The sequence below is a fragment of the Molossus molossus genome, unplaced genomic scaffold (assembly GCF_014108415.1).
Source record: "Molossus molossus isolate mMolMol1 unplaced genomic scaffold, mMolMol1.p scaffold_m16_p_5, whole genome shotgun sequence".
In the NCBI taxonomy this organism is placed as follows: domain Eukaryota; kingdom Metazoa; phylum Chordata; class Mammalia; order Chiroptera; family Molossidae; genus Molossus; species Molossus molossus.
The window spans coordinates 73,139,219-73,162,515 of NW_023425388.1; the positions used below are offsets into that span (position 1 = coordinate 73,139,219).

General features: G+C 37.8%; 1 protein-coding gene across 5 annotated transcripts; it reads right to left on the bottom strand.

Annotated features, from left to right (window-relative positions):
- Positions 1–2,076: 2,076 nt before the first annotated feature.
- On the bottom strand, positions 2,077–23,265 carry SLC35A5 (solute carrier family 35 member A5). 5 transcript variants are annotated; one of them, XM_036243378.1, is made up of 7 exons: positions 23,025–23,265; positions 22,103–22,251; positions 16,374–16,472; positions 14,919–15,052; positions 12,134–12,201; positions 4,836–5,616; positions 2,077–3,236 (listed from the first exon to the last, which is right to left on the bottom strand). In XM_036243378.1, exons 2-7 carry the CDS (start codon positions 22,230–22,232, stop codon positions 3,168–3,170), a joined length of 1,281 nt encoding a protein of 426 aa, XP_036099271.1. In that variant the 5' UTR covers positions 22,233–22,251; positions 23,025–23,265; the 3' UTR covers positions 2,077–3,167. The 5 variants fall into 5 exon arrangements, with proteins under 5 accessions (XP_036099271.1, XP_036099270.1, XP_036099272.1 ...); XM_036243377.1 differs by having other exon boundaries at positions 23,056–23,264; XM_036243381.1 differs by lacking the exon at positions 2,077–3,236 and having other exon boundaries at positions 4,853–4,983; positions 5,456–5,616; positions 23,056–23,261.
- Between the last annotated feature and the right edge of the window lie 32 nt (positions 23,266–23,297).

Below are 23,297 nucleotides of genomic sequence, written 5' to 3' on the forward strand. Positions count from 1 at the left end.
TTTCAGGGGACAGAGGCCAATGGGAGTTGGCAGCTTGACCTACACCACATCCGTATGGGATTGTTAGGGACATGGGTTGATAAATCCCAGCAGGATTAAATGCATGACTAGCCATGTCAGCAGGTTTCCGTTATCCTGGCAAAGAGAGGACAGTGTTGGAAGCAAGTGAGGACAGAAACCCTGCTGGTCCATTCGGGGATTCATGGTGATTCTCTTTGAGGAAAATATCACTTCACTAAATTTATATTTGAATTGAAAATTTGTTAGTTATATGGCTTTGCTTGTATTTTATTTTTAAATGTGTTGGTTTTCATACCAAAGTGATAAGCATGAAGCTTATATTTCATATTGTGTGTGTATATATTTCAATAGCTGTAAAGTAGAAAAAAGGTCAACACTAAGATCTGTGAGAATATTTTTTCCCTTCAAGGAGGGATAGATATTACTCAGTTTAAGAGAGTCTGAAGTTTTAGAGAAGGAAAGCAACTCTTTCTGTTGAGTGTGACTTTCTCTGCCTCTTCTTCTCCACAGTAGAATGGTTAGTTCATGGGGAAAAAATCAGAATATAGTAAGTGAGAAAGCTGCCAAGGAGGACCTGGGCTGTTTTGCAAGCCTGTTGGGCCCGTGCAAGAGCCAGAGGAGTCTCTGGAGCTCCACGTAGTCTAATCCAGCGCACAAGCAACAGGGCTTCCTTGTGGGAAATGTGAGGCAGAAAGCCTTAGTTATAAAGAAAGCAATTCTGCCTTGTGTGTCTCCTCTGCACATGGATCTTGAAAACCTATAGCAGCAGGAGTCAGCTGACCAAGGATTTGGGATCCTGGGTCTAAGTCATCTTTCCAGCCACATCCTGATTTGCCTCGTTAGGCACACTGCTGGATAAAATTTTGGTTTGAGGACCAACGACAGAACTGGAACCAGGTCACTGCAGGCCACACCTGTGGTCCAACCAAAGCCCATTCAGAAACGATGAAGGAAGACTTAGCACATTAGTTGTAGGTATTATACTTAGAAGAGAATCTCAAAATAGGAAGGGTCTTTAGAAATCACATATTCCAACATCTATACCAAGGAAGGATCTCTTCTGAAACATTCTGATGATAAAACCTTTCCCTAAAAAAATTCAGTGATAGAGAATTTTCTACCCTCTACTACTCTTTAGGAAGTCTTTTTCTACTGTTAAAAAGTACCATTTGTTAGGAATAGTCTTCCATATAAGGAAGGAATTAACCATCCTCCTGTGACTTTCACTGTGGTTTGGTTGTTTGGAATAGGAAAGAAATTTACTTTTTCCACTTGACAATTGTTCTTCTCTCTAGGTTACTTTGACTCCAAGAGCACCTGAGATGACAGGATATGATTTCTAGACCTCTCGTCTTCCAGTTATTCTCCCTTTGAAACAATAGTGACCACAAAGGGACACATCGAGTGGTTGCCACCCGCACGACCCAATCAGGGCCGGGGACAAACTGCAACCAAGGTACGTGTCCTTAGCAGGAACCGAACCCAGGTCTCTCTGGACCGCAGGCCAACGCTCTAACCACTGAGCAAAACTGGCCAGGGCAGTAGTGCCCACAAAGTACTCCAGTGCACCCACATCAGAACTCCACATTTTAGCTCCAGCTCTTTCTCTCTGTTATTAATTAATAAGTTAACACAAGGACACCTTACTTTGGGCAATAAATGCTTTCCAAAAAAGAGGGTGAAAAAAAATAATCATAAATAAGAAATCAAACTCCATGAACTAGTGGAATCTTTTATGTAATATGTTCTGTAGGCAATGCCTTTGCAAATAATATTGCAATTTTATCTGTTCTGTCAAATAAATGTTTTGGATGCTTTATTTCCTTAAAGTGAGGTCTTCCTGATTTTCCTTATCTTTAAAACTGTTATAATAACGTAATATTCTTGTTTCACAACTCTGATGGGAATGTCTATGATAAAGTGAATAGTTAAGCTATTCTGAAGTTAAGATTTATTGAAAGAGAAAGTTTTAAAAGTTGTTTGGGACTCTGCCTCACTACATTTTTTGAAATTAAAAGTATTCCACTTCCCACCTCACATGACAGAGTGGTGACACAAGACATAGGCTTAACAACTATTTTATTTATAAATTTCCACCAACTCTTGCCATATTATTCTGAACATCACAGATAGACTACATAATAGTATTATGTTATGTTCATCTGTATTAGGGGAAAGAAGAGATGCATCAATAGCATGGAAATGTACTGTTCTGTAAACATACTGGCCTATTAGCTAAAACTCACTCTTGTCCTATCACCATCCAGCTGCAAGACTGTGGGTTAGCAAGTCACTTGTTTTCTCATTTTTAAATTATCTATCACTTGGCTTCTCTACCTCAGAGTCAATTGGTTACATGAAAAAAATAGTAAGTTACCCTAGAATTATAGGGTCGATCTAAGAAGAAAAAGACCCACCATGGCTAAAGTGATTTAAAATACAAGTGATAACTGGTGACTGGGAACCAATTTTCACCCCAATTGAAGCTTATTTGTGTAGAACATCAAATGATAATCACTAAAAACAAAATTCCTTAAAAATTAAAATTCTGAGATTTTGTTTCTGAAAAATAGCTTCTTTGGTAGAACATTTAGCATAGACTATGTTAACCTCAAATCAATGTTGTTGCCAGATGGAACAGTCTTACAACCAATTTTTTTAGAAAGTCATGTTGCTTTTTAATTGCAAAATGTGTATCTCCAGGCCTCAAAATTCAGGGGCAACCTGGGTGATGTTTATGATAAAAAAGTGAGGACTCTGGCAAACAGAGTTGAACTACATAATTATGACTATCTGGCAAAATGATCTGTATTTGTATATTTATGGGGTACAGCTACCATGATTATTCAAGGTTTTTGGAACCTTGGGCGACACAGAAAATAATCTGTGAACATATCTTGTTGATTTATCAAGTACTGGGTCATTAATGCAGTCTCCATACTATTACTCTTATGTCAATTCCTTAGATCTTCTTTTCAGCCTCTGAGTACTCTACGCCTTGGGGAAAACTGTTTAGGGAGTAGATATTTGTAAAGAGTTATTTTGCTTTGGAATGTTCTTGGTTTATCAAAATGAAAAGATGAATATTATACATGCTGAAAATGTGGAAACATGGTTGTGAGACCTGCCAACTATTTGGGCACTGATTAGAAAGTATCTTCATCTGACTCAATGGTATTCTTGGGTTTGGTAAGTCTTTCCAGTTCCTCTCCATCCTAAAAGGAAACATAAAATCAGTAATTAATTAAAGAAAAATTAGAAATGTAGTGTTCTTATTTATTTTTTTAATCCTCACTCGAGGACATTTTTTCATTTTTTTGTTGTTGTTCAGATAGAGTGGGGTGAGGGGAAGAAAAACATTGACATGAAAGGGACACATCGAGTAGCTGCCACCTGCATGACCCAACCAAGGTATGTGCCCTTGGCGGGAACCAAACCCCGGCCTCTCAGGACTGCAGGCCAATGCTCTAACCTCTGAGCCAAACCGGCAAGGCCGAAATGTAGTGTTTTTACTGATTACCAAGAAGAAAGCTCACTAACATATCATGTACTTTATTTTATTACACTATAGATATAATCTGGTCAAATGAAATTAAATAAATACTTAAGTTCTTGGAAAGTTAATTTTAGATATATAATGAGATCATGAAAAACTGAAATAAAACTGTTTGAATTTCAAAGTTAACATGAGCAAAGTAAGGAGCACCCTCTGCTGGTCTTGAAGGGAAATGACTAAAGATTGGAAAAAGACGAACTAGGCCTTGTTACCTAAATTGAAACTCTTTTACCTAAAAAGCAGAGCAAGCAGTGCTATCAGATCGTTGAAAAAGAACACAGGACTTTTGAATCTATACTTTGGCTGAGATAAGTGCATTTGGGACCCAAGATTCTAATTTCTTCATCTGATGGATCTGTTGTATCACTTTGGAGGCATTATTGAGGAAACCTCTACTAAGAACTCGGATAATAGATTAACTTTTCCAAAGAATTAAGTGTTTGTTGCATAAAATACTTCATATTTAGTGTTCATAAAAATTATAAATTTAAACTTAGAGGAGTCTATTTCATCTTCTACTTATAACAAATATTTAACTCCTTACTTGAGTCTTCAAAAGATCATTATTAATTTGCTAATTAACATGACTGACAGACCCTCCTAAAACAATAATAAGCACCTGGCAGAATAATTTCAGAATAATTGCATAAGCATTTTTCTAGAGAATATTTTTCTCTTGTACGATCCTTTGAAAACCACTACCGTAGTGAGACAAACAATGCCTGCCCATCTGGCACATTGTGGTTTATGTATAAATACAGGGAAAATTAAGGAGCCAGGCTTCCCACTTACATTTAGTAAGATGTACTAATGTTGGAGATCAACTTTTCTTATGAAATGAGGCTAATTTCCCCAACAGCAGTGTAGTGGAAAAAGTAATGAAGTAGGAGTCAGACCTCATGGGTTGAGTACTAGTTCTTTACTATTGGATTTAGCCTCCCTGAGCCTGTTTCTTCATTTGTAAAACTAGGGAGACTGGACAAGATAATATGTGAAGCTTCTCCCAGTTCTGACTCTTTAATACTCTGACACAACTAGCACATAAGGTCCTTGTGACTGTGATTTATATTTTTCTGGACCCCTGAGAGCATTATCATGAGCCCTTGCACACATAAGACCAATAAAATGTTTGCTGAGTAATTTTTTTTATGACAGAGATCTGATATATCCTTTAATAAATCAGCACTAGTCTATTTCTATTCTTGTGTAACCATGCTTTGAATTGGGGAAGAACAGGCAAAAGGCCTCACAAACTTACCCCACTGGAGCGCTCCCAAAGATGGCCACTGAGATCTCGGATCCTCTCTTGCCTGTGTCCATATTTCAGATCTTGGGACTTGCTGGCATTATAAATAAATATGGCAAGAAGAACTGATGGGGCTTCTAAAAAAAACTCCAGCGAGGGCCTAAAGTCAAAGACCAGGACAGACACTGTTGTGATGATGACAGTGGTGACCTGGGACATTAAGACATGGAACATGTTATCCAAAAACTTCAGAATAAAAGCCACTGAGAGGCCCTGGAATGCAGTTACAAAAATAAGTGCTACTGAAAATGCATTGTGGCCATAAAAAAACCCACAGTTCTTAATCTGATCACGGTTACTGCTCTGAAGGCCCAGGGTCAGCCCATTAAAAAGAATGCCAAAGAAGTAGAGTTTGCTGTTCTGTATGAAGATATTTTCAGTGAGCTGGTTCCCCTCCTTCAATATCTTCTCGTTATAGATATTGGCCATTGAAGAAGTAAAGCACTGGGCTATAATAAGAACATGGCCCAAGCCGAGACGGAAGTGGCTGAAAACCCTGAAGGTGGTGTTCCACTTGGAGTCGGAAAAAGTCCACTCCTTTGCCGTGCAATTGTCTTTTCTGGGACACTCACTCCTGAAAACAAGGCAGGAATTGGATGGGCTGAAGAAGGCGTCATGGTGAAATCCATGTCCTGCTAGGTTATGCTGTGAAGTTTTAGTCCCAGCAGTGAGGGCCACAATAGACAAAAATAGAATCAGGAGGGAAGCCCACTGTATCCAGTTTAGCTGCCTCCTGTTCAAAGATGAAAAACAAGATTTTACTACTGGGTTCCCCACCCCACCCTCCCCATATGGACTATTTCTACTGAAAAGTCAGACACTTGAGTAGCCGGTTGAATAAACTGTACCCAGTGTTTGCCAAGATTCCCCACAATTCAAGTTAGTGTCTCTGCTTTTTAACGTTGATATTTTTATTCACTTTCATAATAAACATCCTTTAAGACCATTCAGTCATTTCGCCTCATGTTACATTTCCTTTGAGCCTATAGGTGGAACTAAGCCTCCTTTCTACCTCCAGTGCTGATCTTGAACCTTTGGAACAATAACTTTTTATCTTACTATAAAGTAAATCATAGAATAGATTCTCAACCTGGTTCTCACAGACCAGAATGTGATGAACTTCAGATATGTAGATCCTGGCAGTGTGTGCCAATTCTTCTTCGTAGGTGAATTCTCAGCCCTCCTCCCAACCCCAGGAGACCCTTCAAAGCTCTGCCAAATTTCAGAGGTATTCATGACCCAAAAAAGATTTGAGAAAGCTGGCTCTCAGATCTATGACTTAATCATAAAGCATTTTATAGCAAACTACTTTTTGATAAGGCAAGAAAAACATATTTTTAGTAACTAATTACAAAGTCTTAACAATGCCTTTTTTTTAATCCTCACCCGAGGACACTTTTTTTGCATTCATCTTCAGATAGAGCAAGAGGGAGAGAGGAAGAGAGAGAAACATCGATGCGACAGAGAGACACATCGACTGGCCGCCACCCACATGACCCCAACTGGGGCCGGGAACAAACTGTAACTGAGGTACATGTCCTTAGCGGGAAACGATTCTGGGCCTCTCTGGACCGCGGGCCAGCGCTCTAACCACTGAGCAAAACCAGCCAGGACAACAATGCTTTATTTATTTGCCTAACAACAAACTTGTAGGATGTAGAAGATATACATTATTATTGTCCCATTTTTTGGATTCACTCAGTTTAACAGACATTTAATAAGCAGCTACTATATGCCAGGCACCCTGGGAAGATAAAGACTTGATGCCCATTCTTTTTTTTTTAATCCTCACCCGAGGATATTTTTCTATTTCTCTTCAGATAGAGTGGAGGGAGGGAGGGAGGGAGAGAGAAACATTTACATGAGAGAGACACATCGACTGGTTGCCTCCCACATGACCCCAACCAGGGCCAGGACGAACTGCAACCAAGGTACGTGCCCTTGAACGGAAATGAACCCGTGACTCATTGGTCCATGGGCCGACGCTGTAACTGCTGAGCCAAACCAGCCAGGACTTGATGCCCCTTCTTGAGGAATTTACATTTTAATAAGGAGAGAGCCATGAAACTAAAGGACAACAATATGTGACAAATGTGATACACAGAACAATTGGGGTACATTGAGGAAGGAACACGAGTCTGTAATGGGGTCAGATACTGCTTCAAAGAAGATGACACTTGAGCAGAAAGATGAAAAATAACTGAAGTTTGCCGTGTGAAAAGGGAGTTGGCGATATATCCAGGCAGAGGGATGCATCTATGCAAAGGCAGTAAGAATGTATAATGTTGACTAAGGAAAGAGTGGTAGCTGACACAGGTTAGGGAAAACAGGGAGGCCTCTGTGGGGAGGGAAGAATATCAAGTTTGAAGATGGATAGAGGGGCACCAGAGTGTGTGGAAAAATAAAAAAACATAAGCAAAGGCAGAATTGTAAAGTAACAACTAGAAATTATAAGAATTTTAGAGCATTATTGAGCACCGACCATGGGTCAAGTAATTTCTGTTCTACCAGAGAAAACAATGTTCTGAGAGGCTAACTGACTTCTTTAAGGTCATGTATTTATGAAAGGTCAAGGAAGGGATCTGAGTCATGGTTTTGTATGTCTTCCTTCTAGACCATTCAATGCATCTCTTAAGTTTAGCAATTCAGAGTTTTCAATACATATAGTGTTCGATTTCACCAATGCTTCCATAGAGCTTCATGCTATAAAACTTCTAAATGCACAGACCAGCCTAGATAGTAGCACATCTGTACACACAATCATATATATGTCTTCTCATGTATATACTCTCAAATAACCAGATCTAGCACTTAGTGATGAGGCTACTGTAGCCCTATGCCATAAGGCCAGAAACTGTGAACTAGCCACATAATTTCTAAAGGTGCAGCCGGTATGCATTAATTCAGTTTAACAGACAATTTGGTAGAAACCAAATTGAAGGGAAAAAAAAATACAGGATAAAAAATTGGGTGCCCAATTTATAAAAATCATTATAATCAATCGGTATTATCGAGACAAATGAGGCAGGGACAGGAGGAAAGAAGGTGAAGGGATTAGCCAAAGAATATATATGAATAACCCATAGGCACTGACAAGTGTGGTGAAGGGCCAGAGAGAAGGGGTTCAGGGGCTGGGTAGAGGTGGGCAAAGGTGATGGGGGTGGGAATGGAAACATCTGTAATAGTATCAACAATAAAAATAAACTTAAAGAAAAATGAGACAATGATCTACAGTTCCTTTGGAAGTTTTCAATTCTGACAGCTATAGTTTCCACTAATACTAACTTTGAGGAAAAAAATCTAAGTAAACAAAATTTTAAACAAGCTAAACAGTTCTTACTGTAAATAATTACTCTTTCAGGGTAATTTGCTTGGGAAGATAAAAATGATTAAGAATTAGGCTGATTTTCAGCAAAATAAATAAATCTTAATACAGTATCCTGTCAAGTCAGCTGAGAATCTGCACTCTTACAAATGATGACTGATTGTGCATGAAGAGTTTGCTCCTCAGTTTAGGGGATACAGCAGCAGAATCAACTGATCTCTCCACCGCCCCAGTAAAACATTCGGACTGATGCTCAGAGCTGAACACTTGCAGCCAGAAGGCTGCTGTACCTGAGGGCCTCTGCTCCCAAGTGAATTGGTGGCTCACGATCTGTTTCTAAATGTGTTTTTGCCAAGTAAACTCATTATTGTAATATTTTAATGATTACGTAAATGACAAATTATCAGTAAAGAAAATAATTGCTGTCTTTATGAAAATTAAGTTGAATACTTTACAAAAATTAAAGGGGAATCACTCACAAGATTAAAAAGCTGCTTTTGATTTATGTATAGCTGAGCTTATTTTATGATTAGGGAATGAATAATTAAAATCTAGAAGAATCTACTTTAAAAGTACTTTTAAGGTCTTGTTCCACTTTAAAGAAACTAAAACCAGAACTCATGATGTGTATTGAATATAGATTTTCAAGCAAGAAAGCCAAAGAACTCCAATTAGCAAATCCTACACATACTTAAAGACCTTAGCTTTTCATCAAAGAAATGGAAATTTAAAAATCATAAGTTAAATTGATAAAAGTTGTATTTGTTTTTATAATTCCCTACTTTGAGTTGCCCCTCAACTAACTGAGGGGCAACTCAGCAATTAGGTCCAGACTGTGTCAAATAGTGAGCACTGCTACCAAATTTGGTGGTAATAAACCAAGGCAGAGCATGAAAATACAATAAGACATTCAGATGGTGATATTTTTCCTTTTCTCATTTTCGAATTTTCCAAATAATTCTTGCATCAGTCACCAGACTTATTTTTAGGAAATAAAGCCTTATGTTCTTTACCTATATAGGAAGGGTATATGATGGCTCTGCAAGAGTAAAGTGTAAGATAAGAGCTATAATATTCTAAGTAAAATATGAGTTATTTATGGCAAACATATTAAGAATATGTGCTAGAACTCAAGCTGCTACTCGTAGGTCAAAATTTTATTGCCAAGGGCAAAAGACCATTAAATGATTCACAGAGTAGATTAAACAGAGAAAAACAGAGAAACATACACCATCAACAACAAAACTATCAAAGTAGAACAAAATGATGCTGACATTAAATGTAATAATAGAAAATACTTAAAAGTATTCTCATAAAAGACAGTATTAGATTTACTACTGTATTTTAGCTGTACTAAAATAGCTTCATTGTTGTTGTGAATCAATCAAACTGAGACCTACTCGGGATACTAAGTTAGTGCTTGTGGAAATAATAAAAAATGAAGTAATTTTTATTGTTTCTTTAATATAAATAACTTTCAAGGAATCAAAACAGAGCTATAAACCACAAAACATACACGTCTAGGAATCAATATTATTGCTCTGAATAAAGAAGCAAAATATGTAAAAAATATTTTAAATTTTAGTTTATAACAATGTTAATTTTTATTAAGACTAGCAACAATACAATTAATATTATTACTAATACAGTATTAAAAATGAAACATTTAGCCTTGGTGGTGTGGCTCAGTGGTTGAGCATTGACTCGTGCACCAAGAGGTCGCTGGTTCAATTCCAGATCAGGGCACATGCCCAAGTTGTGGGCCAAATTCCCAGTGGGGGGCATGCAGGAGGTGGCTAATTGATGTTCTCTCTTATCGATGTTTCCATCTCTCTCTCCCTCTCCCTTCCTCTCTCTCTAAACAATAAAGAAAAAAAAAAATTTTTTTTTTTAAAAAGCAAAACATTTAGTTTCCAGTATAAATAGATTTGGCTTTGGTTACACTAAGAATTAACTTTGTTAATATAAAATGTTAAATGCTTAAAAATTTAACAGGCCCATCTTTGCCCATGGTGGCTCACTCTGCCAGAAAAGGGCCAGCTTATTTCAGATTGATCCTTCTGTCCCCAGCCTTGTATACCGCCCCCCCACCAACACTCTCCCCTCTATAGTCAAAAGAAGTCACCCAATCACTGTGAAATGCAATGGTTCTGGGCTCCAAGCAAAGACTCAGCTTGAGATGAATTTACTGATGAGTGGAACAATGACTATACCTGCCTCATGGGGTCAATGTGGGATTAAGTTAAAATGGGGCAGGAAGGCCCTCAGTACAGTGCTTGGCCCTGAGTCCTAATGTTTCCTCATTACTGCCTGGCCAAGAACCTCCCTGGTCCCACTGCCTACAGGGAAGTTCAACCAGCTCTGGGTAGGTAGGGTTTTTCTAAGTGGCCTCTCACCTTGGTCTCAGAGCCCTGGTTCATGCCCTAGAGTCAAACTACTGGCCAATTTCAAGTTAGGCAATACATACTTTGTATCTTCTCTTTGGTAAATTTAGTTTTAAATTGGGGTAATTTTGACATGATACAGTGACATAACACATATTACATAATAACTTATAATACCATGTATATTTGTAAACTATCATTTCAGAGGAAAAAATTTTACTTTAAAAAAACATGTTTTTGAAACCTTTGCTCCCTTACTAAATAGTGAACCTTTTATTATTAATCAGAGCCAATTTTTTTTTTTTTCCTTTATGGAAGTGCACCTCTAGTTTTATCACAGGAATCAATATAAAAATATTATTGCTTACATATATTTTCTCAGAAGCCAACTTTTTATCCTATAAAGTGACTGTTACGTTAATTTTAAAGACTTCAAAATGTTTTTGGAAAAGCATTCTTTTACATGCTAGTTGATTTCTTTTTACAATTCATAAAATGAAGAAAATTCATAAATAAGATGCAAAAGCAAACTTCAGTGTATTGTAACATTTAAACTGGATGATGTGAAATGTTCATTTTTTTTCTCTCTTACATCAACCATTACATTGACTATTTCCTCTGGGTAAAAGAAAATCTTTATGTACTGAAGACATGGATTCAACAAATATTTACTGAGTGCCTATATACCAAGCTTTTCATTGTTCTATACACATAAATTACAAAAGAACATCCTATGACACAGTGCACTGAGAAGCAAGAAATTAAAAAGGGAGAGAAAAAAAGCAATCACAACAAATATAACAAGAACTTAATTTTATTTTTATCATCATCAATAAATAACAAAACAAAAAAAAAATTGGAGATAAGTGTCCAGATCCTGTTCCACCTTAGAACATTATGACCTTTGCTTTGCAGCAGAGCCTGTTTAGTTAAAAATATTTATTTTATTCAAAAGTCTTCCTGGAGATAGGAAAGACTGGTGTAGAATGTTGAAGTTTAAAAATCTATCATTTTTATTAATAGTAATGCAACTCGGTTCCTGATACAAGTACTTGGCCAATGAGAACTTAAATCGTGTACTCATCTCAAATAGTTTAACAAAGAATTTGGCACTCTTTGTCATCTCCAAATTCAAATAACAAGTGTGTATCAATTTTAGGAACTTCTTGGTTCCTTATTACTGTACTAGAGATTCTGCAAAAAAATAAAAAAACAAAGTAAAATAAACAAACAAAAACATCTCATGAATGCTTTGCTGAAAATCTGGCACTAAAAATTAAAATACTCATAACCCAGTCAATGATCTTCTTTTTTTGAGATGTTAAGAAAATGCATTTGAAACACAGAATCACAGAGGATTCAGACAGGCTAGCAGTGGAGCTGCTTTCCAGATGGGTTAAGCAACTCGTCAACACACAATGCCAATTAGGAATAAAATCCTGGTCTTGGGATTCAGAGGGTTCAGTGCTCTGGGTATATCATCTGAAATAAGAGTGTGCCATTTTAAAGTACCACATATGCTTTCACAACAAGTTACTTACTTCAGTACTATCCTGAATAGAAGAGCTGTTGTTATAATGCTAAAATTTGAGAAGATAACAGCCATGGCCTAGAAAGAAAGAGGAGATAGAGTTACAATCCAAATAAAGTACTGACCTCAGAAATCTCTCAGCTTGGTGGTTCACCTGACAAGAAAAGCTTTCTGGTCAAAAACCAGAGGGGTTATTAGGGCAGCTATTTCACTAGAGGATTAAATTCCATTTTTATTGCTTGTTAAATTTATGCAGATATGATCAAATTATTGTACAGACTTTCAAAATGTGTTGAAATTCAGCAAATGCCCTTGTAAATAATCTATGTGTGCAGATCTGGAAATACTTATAAACTCTAAACGTTTGGGTCTGAAATAACAGTTACCATGCTTCTAATGCATACTTTTTTAAGTTCTCAAAGTGCTTTATAGACTTTTAATACTGTTCCTATGGGTAGAGAAAAGGCAGATTCTGTTAGGCACATTTATACATTAAGATAAATGAGATAGAGGTTTTTAAGCATCCTTACTATTGTAGAAATTGAATCCATTGGTTGAACTGTAGTGACTCAATACTAGTGATCCATTCACCATCACACTCATATTTCACAGTCCTTTGGATTTACTCAAATTGTTCTAAAACCTTAGAAATGTGTTAGCCAAATTTTATATAGGTCTGTTTTTTAAAATTTAGTCATATTTCACGTGAGACTACTAATCTGAACATGTATACATTTTGGCCCACAAAGCATGAAATTTCATTACTGTCCCTCATAAATGGATCTGACAATATTAATATTTAAAAACATATCCTCCTTGCTGTCACTTTAAAATGATTAAACCACACTGGGCAAGTGTGGCTCAGTGGCTGAGTGTCGACCCATGCACCAAGAGGTTGCTGGTTTGATTCCCGGTCAGGACACAGGCCAGGTTGTGGGCCCAATCCACAGTGTGGGGCATGCAGGAGGTGGCCAATAGATGTTCTCTGTCAGAGATTTCTCCCTCTTCCTTCCTCTCTCTAAAATCAATAAAGAAAAAAATTTTTTTAAATGATGAAACCCCAAAGAGTATCAACAATCTTATATAACCAGCATAATATAGCTAATATGCAGATGACTTAAATAAATAAATAAATCCAATGACAATTAGCAAAAATTCCAAGAATACATCATTGTTGTTTATCTATTGAATTTTCGTGTACTACTTTAGTTTCTCAGTGTCCTTCTCTGTAGATGAATGCTGGTGAACCCCTAGTTAGGAGAAGAGGAAAGTGGCTGGTAAGAGCGGGGAAGTAGTGGCTCTGACCTGTCACAATATCAGCAGTGCAAATGCACTTACCAAGCATCCTTGCTGGCCTGATGAATTCTGAAAACTCTTTCCTTGTAATAGTATAGAATAAACAAAACATTAGAGCTCTTTGCCCCAAACTTCCACACATCTCTATTTAATTCTTTCCAGTTAGATTGGGCACAGCAATACACAGAATATGCTATATGATTTATTTTGTAATATTTGTGGTTATACACAATCAGGAAGAAAGAGCAAAGCAATAAGTTGGAAGAATAGCAGAAAATTGTAATCTTGCTTTGGTACTGGGGATGTAGGAAAGGGATATAAATTTAGAGCCTAATCTATTGGATACAAAGAAAATATATCAAATATATAATTATTGAATGTGAATACTATGTCATTGGTAACAGGAATTCTCAGATCTGAAAAAGAGACTGGAAGCAAGAATTTAGGAGAAGACACATTTTAGATGAAATGGACACTTAATAATAATAATATGGATCACAAAGCTGAAAGGAACTTCAGGTGATCATCCAGCACTGGTCCCTACCTTCGAGGTGGTGTGGTGACACTATTCTTTTACAGATGGGCAACTGACTCTTAGAGTAGTTGGCGCTTGCTTAGTTACACAGCTTCCAAATTGTGCAAAAGAATCAAACTCCTGTTTTCTACTACAGTGCTCTATTGATCCCTCCTTTTCATCCCACTTAAAAACTAATTTGGCTATATTTAAGAGGCTTCACATAGAAGACTAGAACCAATAAAAATCCTATTTATGATAAAAATGCCTGAGTTTATTCTTCAAAACCTGTAACACATTTTGGCAACAATGGCAACAGAAATCTTCATTTTGTAAAATGCTAAGGGAAAATACACACATGACCCAAACTCGGTAATAGGTAAGAGCAGAAGACCAAATTTTAATTCTGATTACTAATGGTTTTCTAAATTTGTTGGCCTAGAGAATGCCAACAGAGATAAGACATATTCCCAGTATTAAAAGTTATAGGTAGTGTTTAGAGTTGAGAGGATATAATCTCTGCTCTAACAACTGGACTAACAACAACAAAAATCATATAAACACATTAAAGCCGGTGTAAGAAAGAGCGGTGCACTGAGTGTATAATTTTCTGAATCAAGTCTCCTTGGAGGACCTGGATATTGAGATTAATATTAGAGGCTGGTGATCCTAGGATGGCTCAGGAAATCGGCAGACTGATTAAGGTTACACAAAGAATGATGGATCCAGAGTCAATGGCCAGGGAGCAACTCCCACAGAATAGTTAGCAACAGTTTTATACAGCAAACTTTACCAGTGAGATAATCTGGCAAGCATACTGATAAGTCATTACTCAGATAATTCTGGTCAAACCTCAGGAAGGCCAGTGAAAGCAATGACAAACTAACAATGCCTAGGAAAATGATTTAAAAAATAAAAAAGATTAGTTCTAAAATGAATTTCTCTGTGTTTTCCCAATGCTATTTTCTTTGTCATATTTACTTACAGGTTGAAGATAGGAAAGGACATAGAAGACAATCAAATTATCCAGGAAATAAAGAAAGGCTGGAATGGACCACTTCATGAAATTAAAGAATTCCCTCCATGAAGCACATTTCAAGTTTCTATTTTGATGATGTTCTAAAAAAAGAAATACAGCAATAAATAAAAACATGATCTTGAGGAGAATGTCGTTACTTTTACAGACAGTAAATTGTATTTGACTTCTGACACAATTCTTTAAAAGAGGCTTTATGAATTTGCTTTCATAAGTGACTGTTAGCCTTGAGACATCAAAAACAATACAGAATTTTATTATGTATTGTCTTTCTGCACCCCACCACTGTGCCTTATCACTGACAATTAGTAACACTTTAGGATTACTGATTCTCCTAATTCCTGTTAACTTGAAATAGAAGTATCACTCAAGACAACTGAGGATCCACTTATGTTTCTCTTAGTAGTCTGAGAGCACTGAGAGAGACAGAGAGAGAGATATCAACAAATTAAAATAAGTTAAAAAAAATCCAAAGTCAAGTGTTCATGCTGGTATTCCCATCTTGCTCCCCGGGAGCGGGGAATCAAGAAAGGATAGTGCTAGGTGAAAATTTATATCTAGGGAAGTAGAGAAAATTAAATTTACTAATCTTAGTATGAATTATTGTTCCATTTCCATATTTTCAAAAATTTAGGAAGGCACTGTAACAGAGAATATAAAATAAAATGATAGAAAATTTAAGTTTAAGCCCTGTAGATAAGGCATGAATTTCGTGAGATTAAGAAATGTATTCCACTAACTGGAAACTTTGCACAGACTGAAACCCTTGAGTGTGACAAGCCCTTTAATAAATTCTGTTTACCTTATATGGAAGGGAAGATCAAAGTAGTAAAGAGAGCAACGGCTCAATAATTGGGAAATTCATATTAAGAATTAATACATATTAAGAGCCACTAAAGGCTAGATATTTCAGATCTGAGAAAGGATTAATATCCTTATTTGATAGTTGATGAAATGAGCTCAGAAAAATTAAAATAATCTGCCCCAAAATACAGTCTCCCTGACTCCAATGCACTATACTGCCTCCTCTGAAGGAAACAGGGACTGCTTTGCAATGTGCTACACATACTAAGTCAAACAGGAGTCATTTAAAAAATCTTCAATTTTAATAATAACGAACTCACTGTGTGACCCATTACATGAACAAGCTACAAGGTAGACCAATAGACAGGACACTAGAAAACTAATACTGGTTCTGCCCTCTCCTACCCAGAACTGCATAAGACTTTCTTTGAGCCTGTTTATCCACCTGCAAAACATGGATAATCACACTTGTATCTATAGTTTGGCATTCTCATATAAAAAATTAATGGGCTAAATGACATAAAATGTTCTTGCCATGTCTACAAATTTTTGATTCAGTGATTTTTAACACATACATAGTAATATTGTTTCAAGACTCACCTTTCTTTATAACCCAGAATGAAACAAGCACACAGAAAACCAGCTTTACCAGTTCTGAGCACACATTCACAGTAGTTGGAAGATAATCATATTTATTCTCTGAAATGTAACAGAAATGTTTTTTTAACTATAAATTTTGTTCCATACAATGCTTTAAATATAGTTAATAATTTAGAGTTGTTATTAAACTTCAAAGCTGGATTTTAATACTGGTCATATTAAACTTCATCCAATTGGCTTTGTTCTTTTTGATTTTTTTAATCAATTCACCTACTGTTTTATCTATCCCTACCCCATTCAGCATTTTATTATCCTTGAATTTGATAAATATGCCTTTGATGTTTTCATCCAAGTTGCTAATATGTTGAGAAGGCTAGGGCTACGGGCAATAAAAGCTTTGTGGTATGGCACTAGAGACTGGCTTCTAAATGGACCATTAATTAATACTCAGGGCCTGACTCCTCAAACAGCTGTGAATTTACTTGGATGAATCATTACGCAGTTCATGGTGCCTCTTGTGTGGCTTGTTAACCTTGTACCCAACTCAAAGTACACTCTGTGATATTCCCTTAACCAAGAGTTTTCCTCTCTGTTTCATATCATGGCACACATGGATAATATTTGTTTGGCACTCTGGAACAAATGGTACATTGGGGTAAAATAAGGAAGCTATTTGAGGCAAGAGGCAACTGAACTGGTCCAGGGCTCTGGCTACTCTAGGACTGAGAGAAAATACTGTGACACATCCAAGAATCCACTGATGAGTTGGGAAGCTATGTCCTAATTTGCAAGTCAATTTAATTAGGAAACGAGGTTTGTTAGCATGCCTTGGTCTTAGCCGTTACCGGTCTTTTTCAAATGCTTACAAACAACTTGCTCTATAATTTTGCCAAGGATAAATATAAACTTTATTAAGTTCTATTCTGAGGAATACATTTCTCCCTTTTTGAAAACATTTGCTTGTTTCCCTTGGTCAGCATATTAAAAACCCACACTGGCCAAGTACAGAGGAAAAATGCCAACTTGACTTTCTTTCGCCCCAGAACACCCTTTCTTCCTCTCAACCTAAGCATAATTAATTTTTTTTCAAATTTCTTTTTCTTTATTGCTTTTACAGAGGAAGGGATAGGGAGAGATAGAAACATCAATGAGAGAACATCAATTGGCTGCCTCCTGCATGCCCCCCACTGGGGATTTGGCCTACAACCTGGGCATGTGCCGTGACAGGGAATCAAACCGGCGACCTCTTGGTACATGGGTCGATGCTCAACCACTGAGCCATACTGGCCGGGCTAAGTAAAATTAATTCTTTATTCATCTCTGATCCTGTAGCACTACCTATAAAACTCTGTAACAGTACTTATGACACTGTATAATAGTTATTTTTTATGTGTGTGTCTTACCTTTACAATGTAAGCTCCTTATGAGAAAGGGACCATGTTAGGCACTTTCATAACCTGGCAGTTAATGGTGTTTTATACTTAGTAGGCACTTAATAAATGTTAACCTGAATTTATTTATTTGCTTGTTAAACGTTTCCATCATTCAAAGCCTAGTTAAAAGACTTCCTCCTCCCTTTTCTGAGCTCAAACCTAGACTGAAATCACACTCTATTTTCCTCCAATAATACTTTGAATTGATTTCTATCAATGATACATACAAGAGCAAACATGCATACACAAGAATGGGGTGGGGGTGGAGGGTTTGGAATATAACTCTTTTTTTTTTTTTTTTTTTATTTTATTTTTTATCCTCACCCGAGGATATTTCTCCATTTTTTTTTTGTACAGATAGAGTGGGAGGGAGAGAGAGGAAGGGAGAGAGAGAGAGAAACATCGACGTGAAGGGACACATCGAGTGGCTGCCACCCGCACGACCAACCAGGGCCAGGGACAAACTGCAACCGAAGTACGTGCCCTTAGCGGGAACCGAACCCGGGTCTCTCCGGACCGCAGGCTGACGCTCTAACCGCTGAGCCAAACTGGCCAGGGCTGGAATATAACTCTTAAACTCTTGTCACTGCTCTTCAATTCATTCTTGTTTTTATTTTCTTGTAGTTCTCTCATGGTTAAATACAAACTGTGCCTCAGCATCATGTGGGACCTTCGTCCACTGACCTTCTGCCCACACTCACATACCTTATCTACATTACATCTATCCTTACTAGTTTCCCTTTAGTCCCCCCAACAAGGGGCCCCTGCCCCACTATTCACCCATTCTCCCCTTTAAAATCTTATCTTAAGGGACTTTGCTCCAATAATTCTTCTGGCTTCAGATCTCCTTTATCTATTCCCTGGTTTCCTCCCCTTAGCCTACATATATGCTCAAAACTCTCTCATCCAAAAAACAAAACACTGTATAAGATCCTACCCTGAGCCCTGGCTGGTTTGGCTCAGCAGTGGAGCATCAGCCCACCGACCTATGAGTCAAGGGTTCAATTCCGGTCAAGGGCACATACCTCCGTTTCGGTCGAGGTCATGCGGGAGGCAACTAGTCCATATGTCCCTCTCATGTTGATGTTTGTTTGTCTCTCTTTCCCTCTCTCTCCCTCCCACTCTATCTGAAGATAAATAGAAAAATATCCTCGGGTGAGGATTAACAAAATTAAAAAAAAAAAGCCCTGGCCGGTTTTGCTCAGTGGTTAGAGCATCGGCCTGCAGTCCAGAGAGAGCCAGGTCCGGTTCCCGCAGCGGCGCGTTATCTTGGTTGCGGTTTCTCCCCGGCCCTGGATGGGTCGTGTGGGTGGTGACCACTCGGTGTGTCCCTTTCATGTCGACGTTTCTCTCTCTCCCTCCCACTCTATCTGAACAAAAAATGGAAAAATGTCCTTGGGTGAGGATTAAAAAAAAAAAAAAGATCCTACCTTCTCTTCCTAAAACCATGTCAATATTCATTATCTCCATTTTGCCCACTTTCCATTTGGGTCTTGTCCCCAAGCAGTCTTGTTTCTGATCCCATCACTGTTTTCACCCTACCTACTCCTGAGATTACTAAATATCTTCTAATGACTCATTCCGAAGGGCATGTTTTAATTCTTATCTTATGATGCAGCAGTTCCTTCTGTCTTCAAATTTGTTCCTTTCCATGAGTCATATGTATTTAGTTCTTGATAACAATTCCTTGTTAATATCCTTCTGAGTATCAGCATGCTGGTTAAATGTTGGCATTCCTTGGAGTTCTGTCCTTGGCTCTATTTTCTCATTTTGCATGATTACCCTGAATGAGCCCTCTACTTCTAGGGTTTTAAGTATCAATTTAATATTAATCTCTCCGATGTAAATTTAAACAACTGTGAGAGATTACCCCACACCTGCCAGAATGGCTGCCATCAACAAAGCATCACAAAAGTGCTGGCCAGAGTGAGAAGAAAAGGGGACTCTAGTACACTGCTGGTGGGAATGCAGACTGTGCAGCCACTATGGAAAATATGATGTTTCCTCAAAAATTTAAAAATTGAACTTCCATTTGACCCAGTGACCCCGCTTCTAGGAATATACCCTAAGAAGCCTAAAACACCAATCAGAAAGAATATATGTACCCCTATGTTCATAGCAGCACTATTTATAATCTCTAAGATCTGGAAACAGCTCAAGTGTCCATCAACAGATGAATGGATAAAAAGGCTATGGTACATATACACAATGGAGTACTACGCAAGAAATCTCTTATTCTTTGAGACGACATGGAGAGACCTGGATAGTATTATCCTAAGCGAAACAAGCCAATTAGAGAAAGACAAATATCACATGGTCTCACTTATTTGTGGAATATAATGCACAAAACAAGCTGATGAACAAAACAGACCCAGAGACATAGAAGTAGGGTACAGACTGATAAATCTCAGAAGAGGGGGGTGGGGGGGAGGAGGGAAGAGATAAACCACAGAACTTATATGCATGTATGCATAACCATGGACATAGACAACAATGCTGGTGGTTGGGGGGTGGGATCAGGAGGAGGGTGTCGATGGGGGAAAAAGGAGAAACATCTGTAACAAAAATAAATTAATAAAAAACAAACAAAAATAATATTAATCTCTCCAAATCTGTACTCTGGAACATTTAATGCTCACTAAACATAAACATATGAATGACTACCTTGTATTTATTCATTAATCAGCATTTCCTTCACAAGTGTGATGTGCCAGACACTGTAGGATAATGCAATGAACAAGTACACAGTTATTGGCCTCATGGAAGGTACATAGCTAAAATTGTAATCTCTCTGAACTCTTTCCAACCTGCTCTTCCTCCTGAGTCGTCATCGCAGCTGAGAACATCACTGATCCACTTAGCACTTCAAACAGAAAATTTTGAGCTATCCAGTATTTCACCTCCTTTAATCTCCTCGTTCAATATATTCTCCAAGTCCTGTCTTTTCTATGTTTAGAATATATCTTTAGAGTATATGTTTAGAATATGTCTTGAAAACAGAATATCTTTCTTCTCTTTTCTATTCCTACTTTCAAAACCTTGGTTAGTCTCCATGACCTGTGGCTTGAATTTGCAATAACCCCCTAAATAGCTACTCACTTCCAATCTCTTCCCCTTTTGTCCATCCTCCATCCAGCTATCATAACAGTCTTTTTCATTTTCCCCTGCTGTTTGTAATCCTTCAAGTACTCCTTATTCCCCAGATTCTAAGGTCTAGAGAACAAAGTACAAAGTCCAAGACACTTAGCGTGGCATATAAAGTCTTTAGCTGATCATCACTTCTCTCTGAGGCAAAGCATTCCTTTCCCCTCTACTGAGTCCTTAAACTTTTTGCTCAGTAATTCTGAACTACATGTTCTCACAATCAATCCTGCTTTTATATGCATCTGTTCATTTTTACAGGCTGTTGATTCTGTTTTGAATACCCCTGACCACCTTTTATTCTTGTGGATCAACTGCCACCTTATCAAGGAAGCACTTTGCACTCTACATCATCCTTTCCTAGACAGAATATACTGCTTTCTACTCTAAACTATTTCTTCACCGTTGGTATAGAACTGCATTTATGATATTGTATTTTCATGATGTATTTACAGGTATGTCTCTCCTAACAATCTGAGTTCTTGAGAACTGGGTCTATGTCTTATGCACTTTGAACTCTGCTTATACTTAGCCTAGGGCCTAGCAGATAAATGTTAACTTAAGTAGAGACTTATATACACATCTGACTTCTCAAGAAGACCATTAAAGGTCATGGTGTCATAATTTTACGTGTCCTCAATAACTCATGAAAGGTTCTCAATACAGTTTTGTGGAATTAAAATAAGTTTAAGTACATATTCTTACATTAAAAAATAGATTTCTTGAATATGCATTTATATAAAAGCTAACAATCTATACTGTCCCATTAATACAGGAATTAAGATAGTACACTGGAAATGCCAAGTGACCAAACAAATATATCCTTCTGCCTATTTCAAAATAAGATATAATTATATATATTGTTACAGGACTGGATACACTGGTTGATTAAAGCAATAGTCAGATGTTATGATCTGTTCTGTAAAGAACTGGATCCTAAACTTGACTGACCCAAATTTCACTAAGCATCAAAAATGTTTCTTGCTAAGGAATGAAAAGTTAAAAAAAATCAAATTTAAACATTCTTCATCACTCACATGAAGCAGAAAACTTGAAAGGTTATTATCCCCATTTTATACACAAGAAAACCAAAGATAAGAGAAGAATGTGTGATTAGATGGAAGTGCTCCATGTATATACCAAGTCTTAACTTACCTTCATTGGCTGAATATTTTACCAATAGGATGCGACTTGAGCTTAAAGCAATAAATATGGCCCCTAGTAAGAATGTATACATTGTTGACAAGGAGCATAACTTGGGATGACCACAGCACTTGCTTTCCATTTCACTGTTTTCTAATTGCCTTAAAGAGAAGAATAAGTTCATGAGCAACCCTGTTGGCAAATTAAAGATAATGCAAATACCACTGATTTGTGAAGAACATAAATTTTCATGAGCAACCCTGATGGCTATAGCTAATACCAAAACGAAGAAAGCTGAGGAGTACAAGAGAAACTATGGAGAAAGAAGTAAATGAGAGTCAAATTTTGATAGGAGGGATAGGTAATTCTAGAGACAGAAAAGGCAAGGACCAGATTAGAAGTGCTTGCCAAAGGTAGCAAGTGAGTAACTGACACTTTGGGACTGAAGAATTCTGCAGAAAAGCAATTCGTTGACTTTCATTTTTACTAGCAACTTTGTTCTAAAACACAAGACTTTCAGATTTGTTTCTCCCCTCCGTTGCAGCTCTTCCCTAGGAGGAGGAGGACGAGCTTGCTTGGAAAGATTTCGTTACACTGCTGTTAACTTATACCGAACCAGTGGTGGAAGTAGGAAAGAACTTGGAAATCCATGGCTCTAAGGCCCTCCTTTGATATGTTAAGGACACTGAACTCTAGGCCAGGTAAGACACTTGCACAAAGCCTCCCAGTGTTGGGATAGAGCACAGGGCCTGGGGGACTGGCGAGAGATGGCTTGAAATGCCAACAGCGAGGTCTCGATTGGGTGCAAAGTACGGAGGGCAAAAAGACACCTCCCACAAGAGGACAGCAGGCTTTTGTCCACTGCCAGGGAAAGCCTCCTTGTCACACCTGCGCAGTAGGGACCACATCCACCGCGCCCACCCCTCATACGCACGCGCACTTCTTGGCCGGTCGGGCGCGGTTACCTCAGTTCCTCCCTCGAAGAGCTTCTAGTGGAAGAGCTCACATCCTAGGGCTGAATCAGTGACTAGCTTCAGCAGCAACGGCTTTTAGGGTCCATGCGCGGGGAAGCTATGGGAGGGAAAGAAATGCGAAAGAGCACCTGAGCCAGAGCCTCCTATTCCGAAACAAAATGTACAATAAGGACCGGATGGGCAAAAGGCGGACTTGGCGCCCATTGCGCAGGCGCGCTCAGTGTTACGCTTCC

Bases quoted from the DNA above. Each gene is read 5' to 3' on its own strand.
- SLC35A5 (XM_036243378.1), bottom strand. From the start codon at position 22,232: ATGGAAAGCAAGTGCTGTGGTCATCCCAAGTTATGCTCCTTGTCAACA. The intron at 15,053-16,373 runs GTGAGTCTTGAA...TTCTTTTTTTAG, and splicing joins ATTCTGGGTTATAAAGAAAG to AACATCATCAAAATAGAAAC. The intron at 5,617-12,133 runs GTAAGTAACTTG...ATCTTTGAACAG, and splicing joins CTATTCAGGATAGTACTGAA to GAGGCAGCTAAACTGGATAC.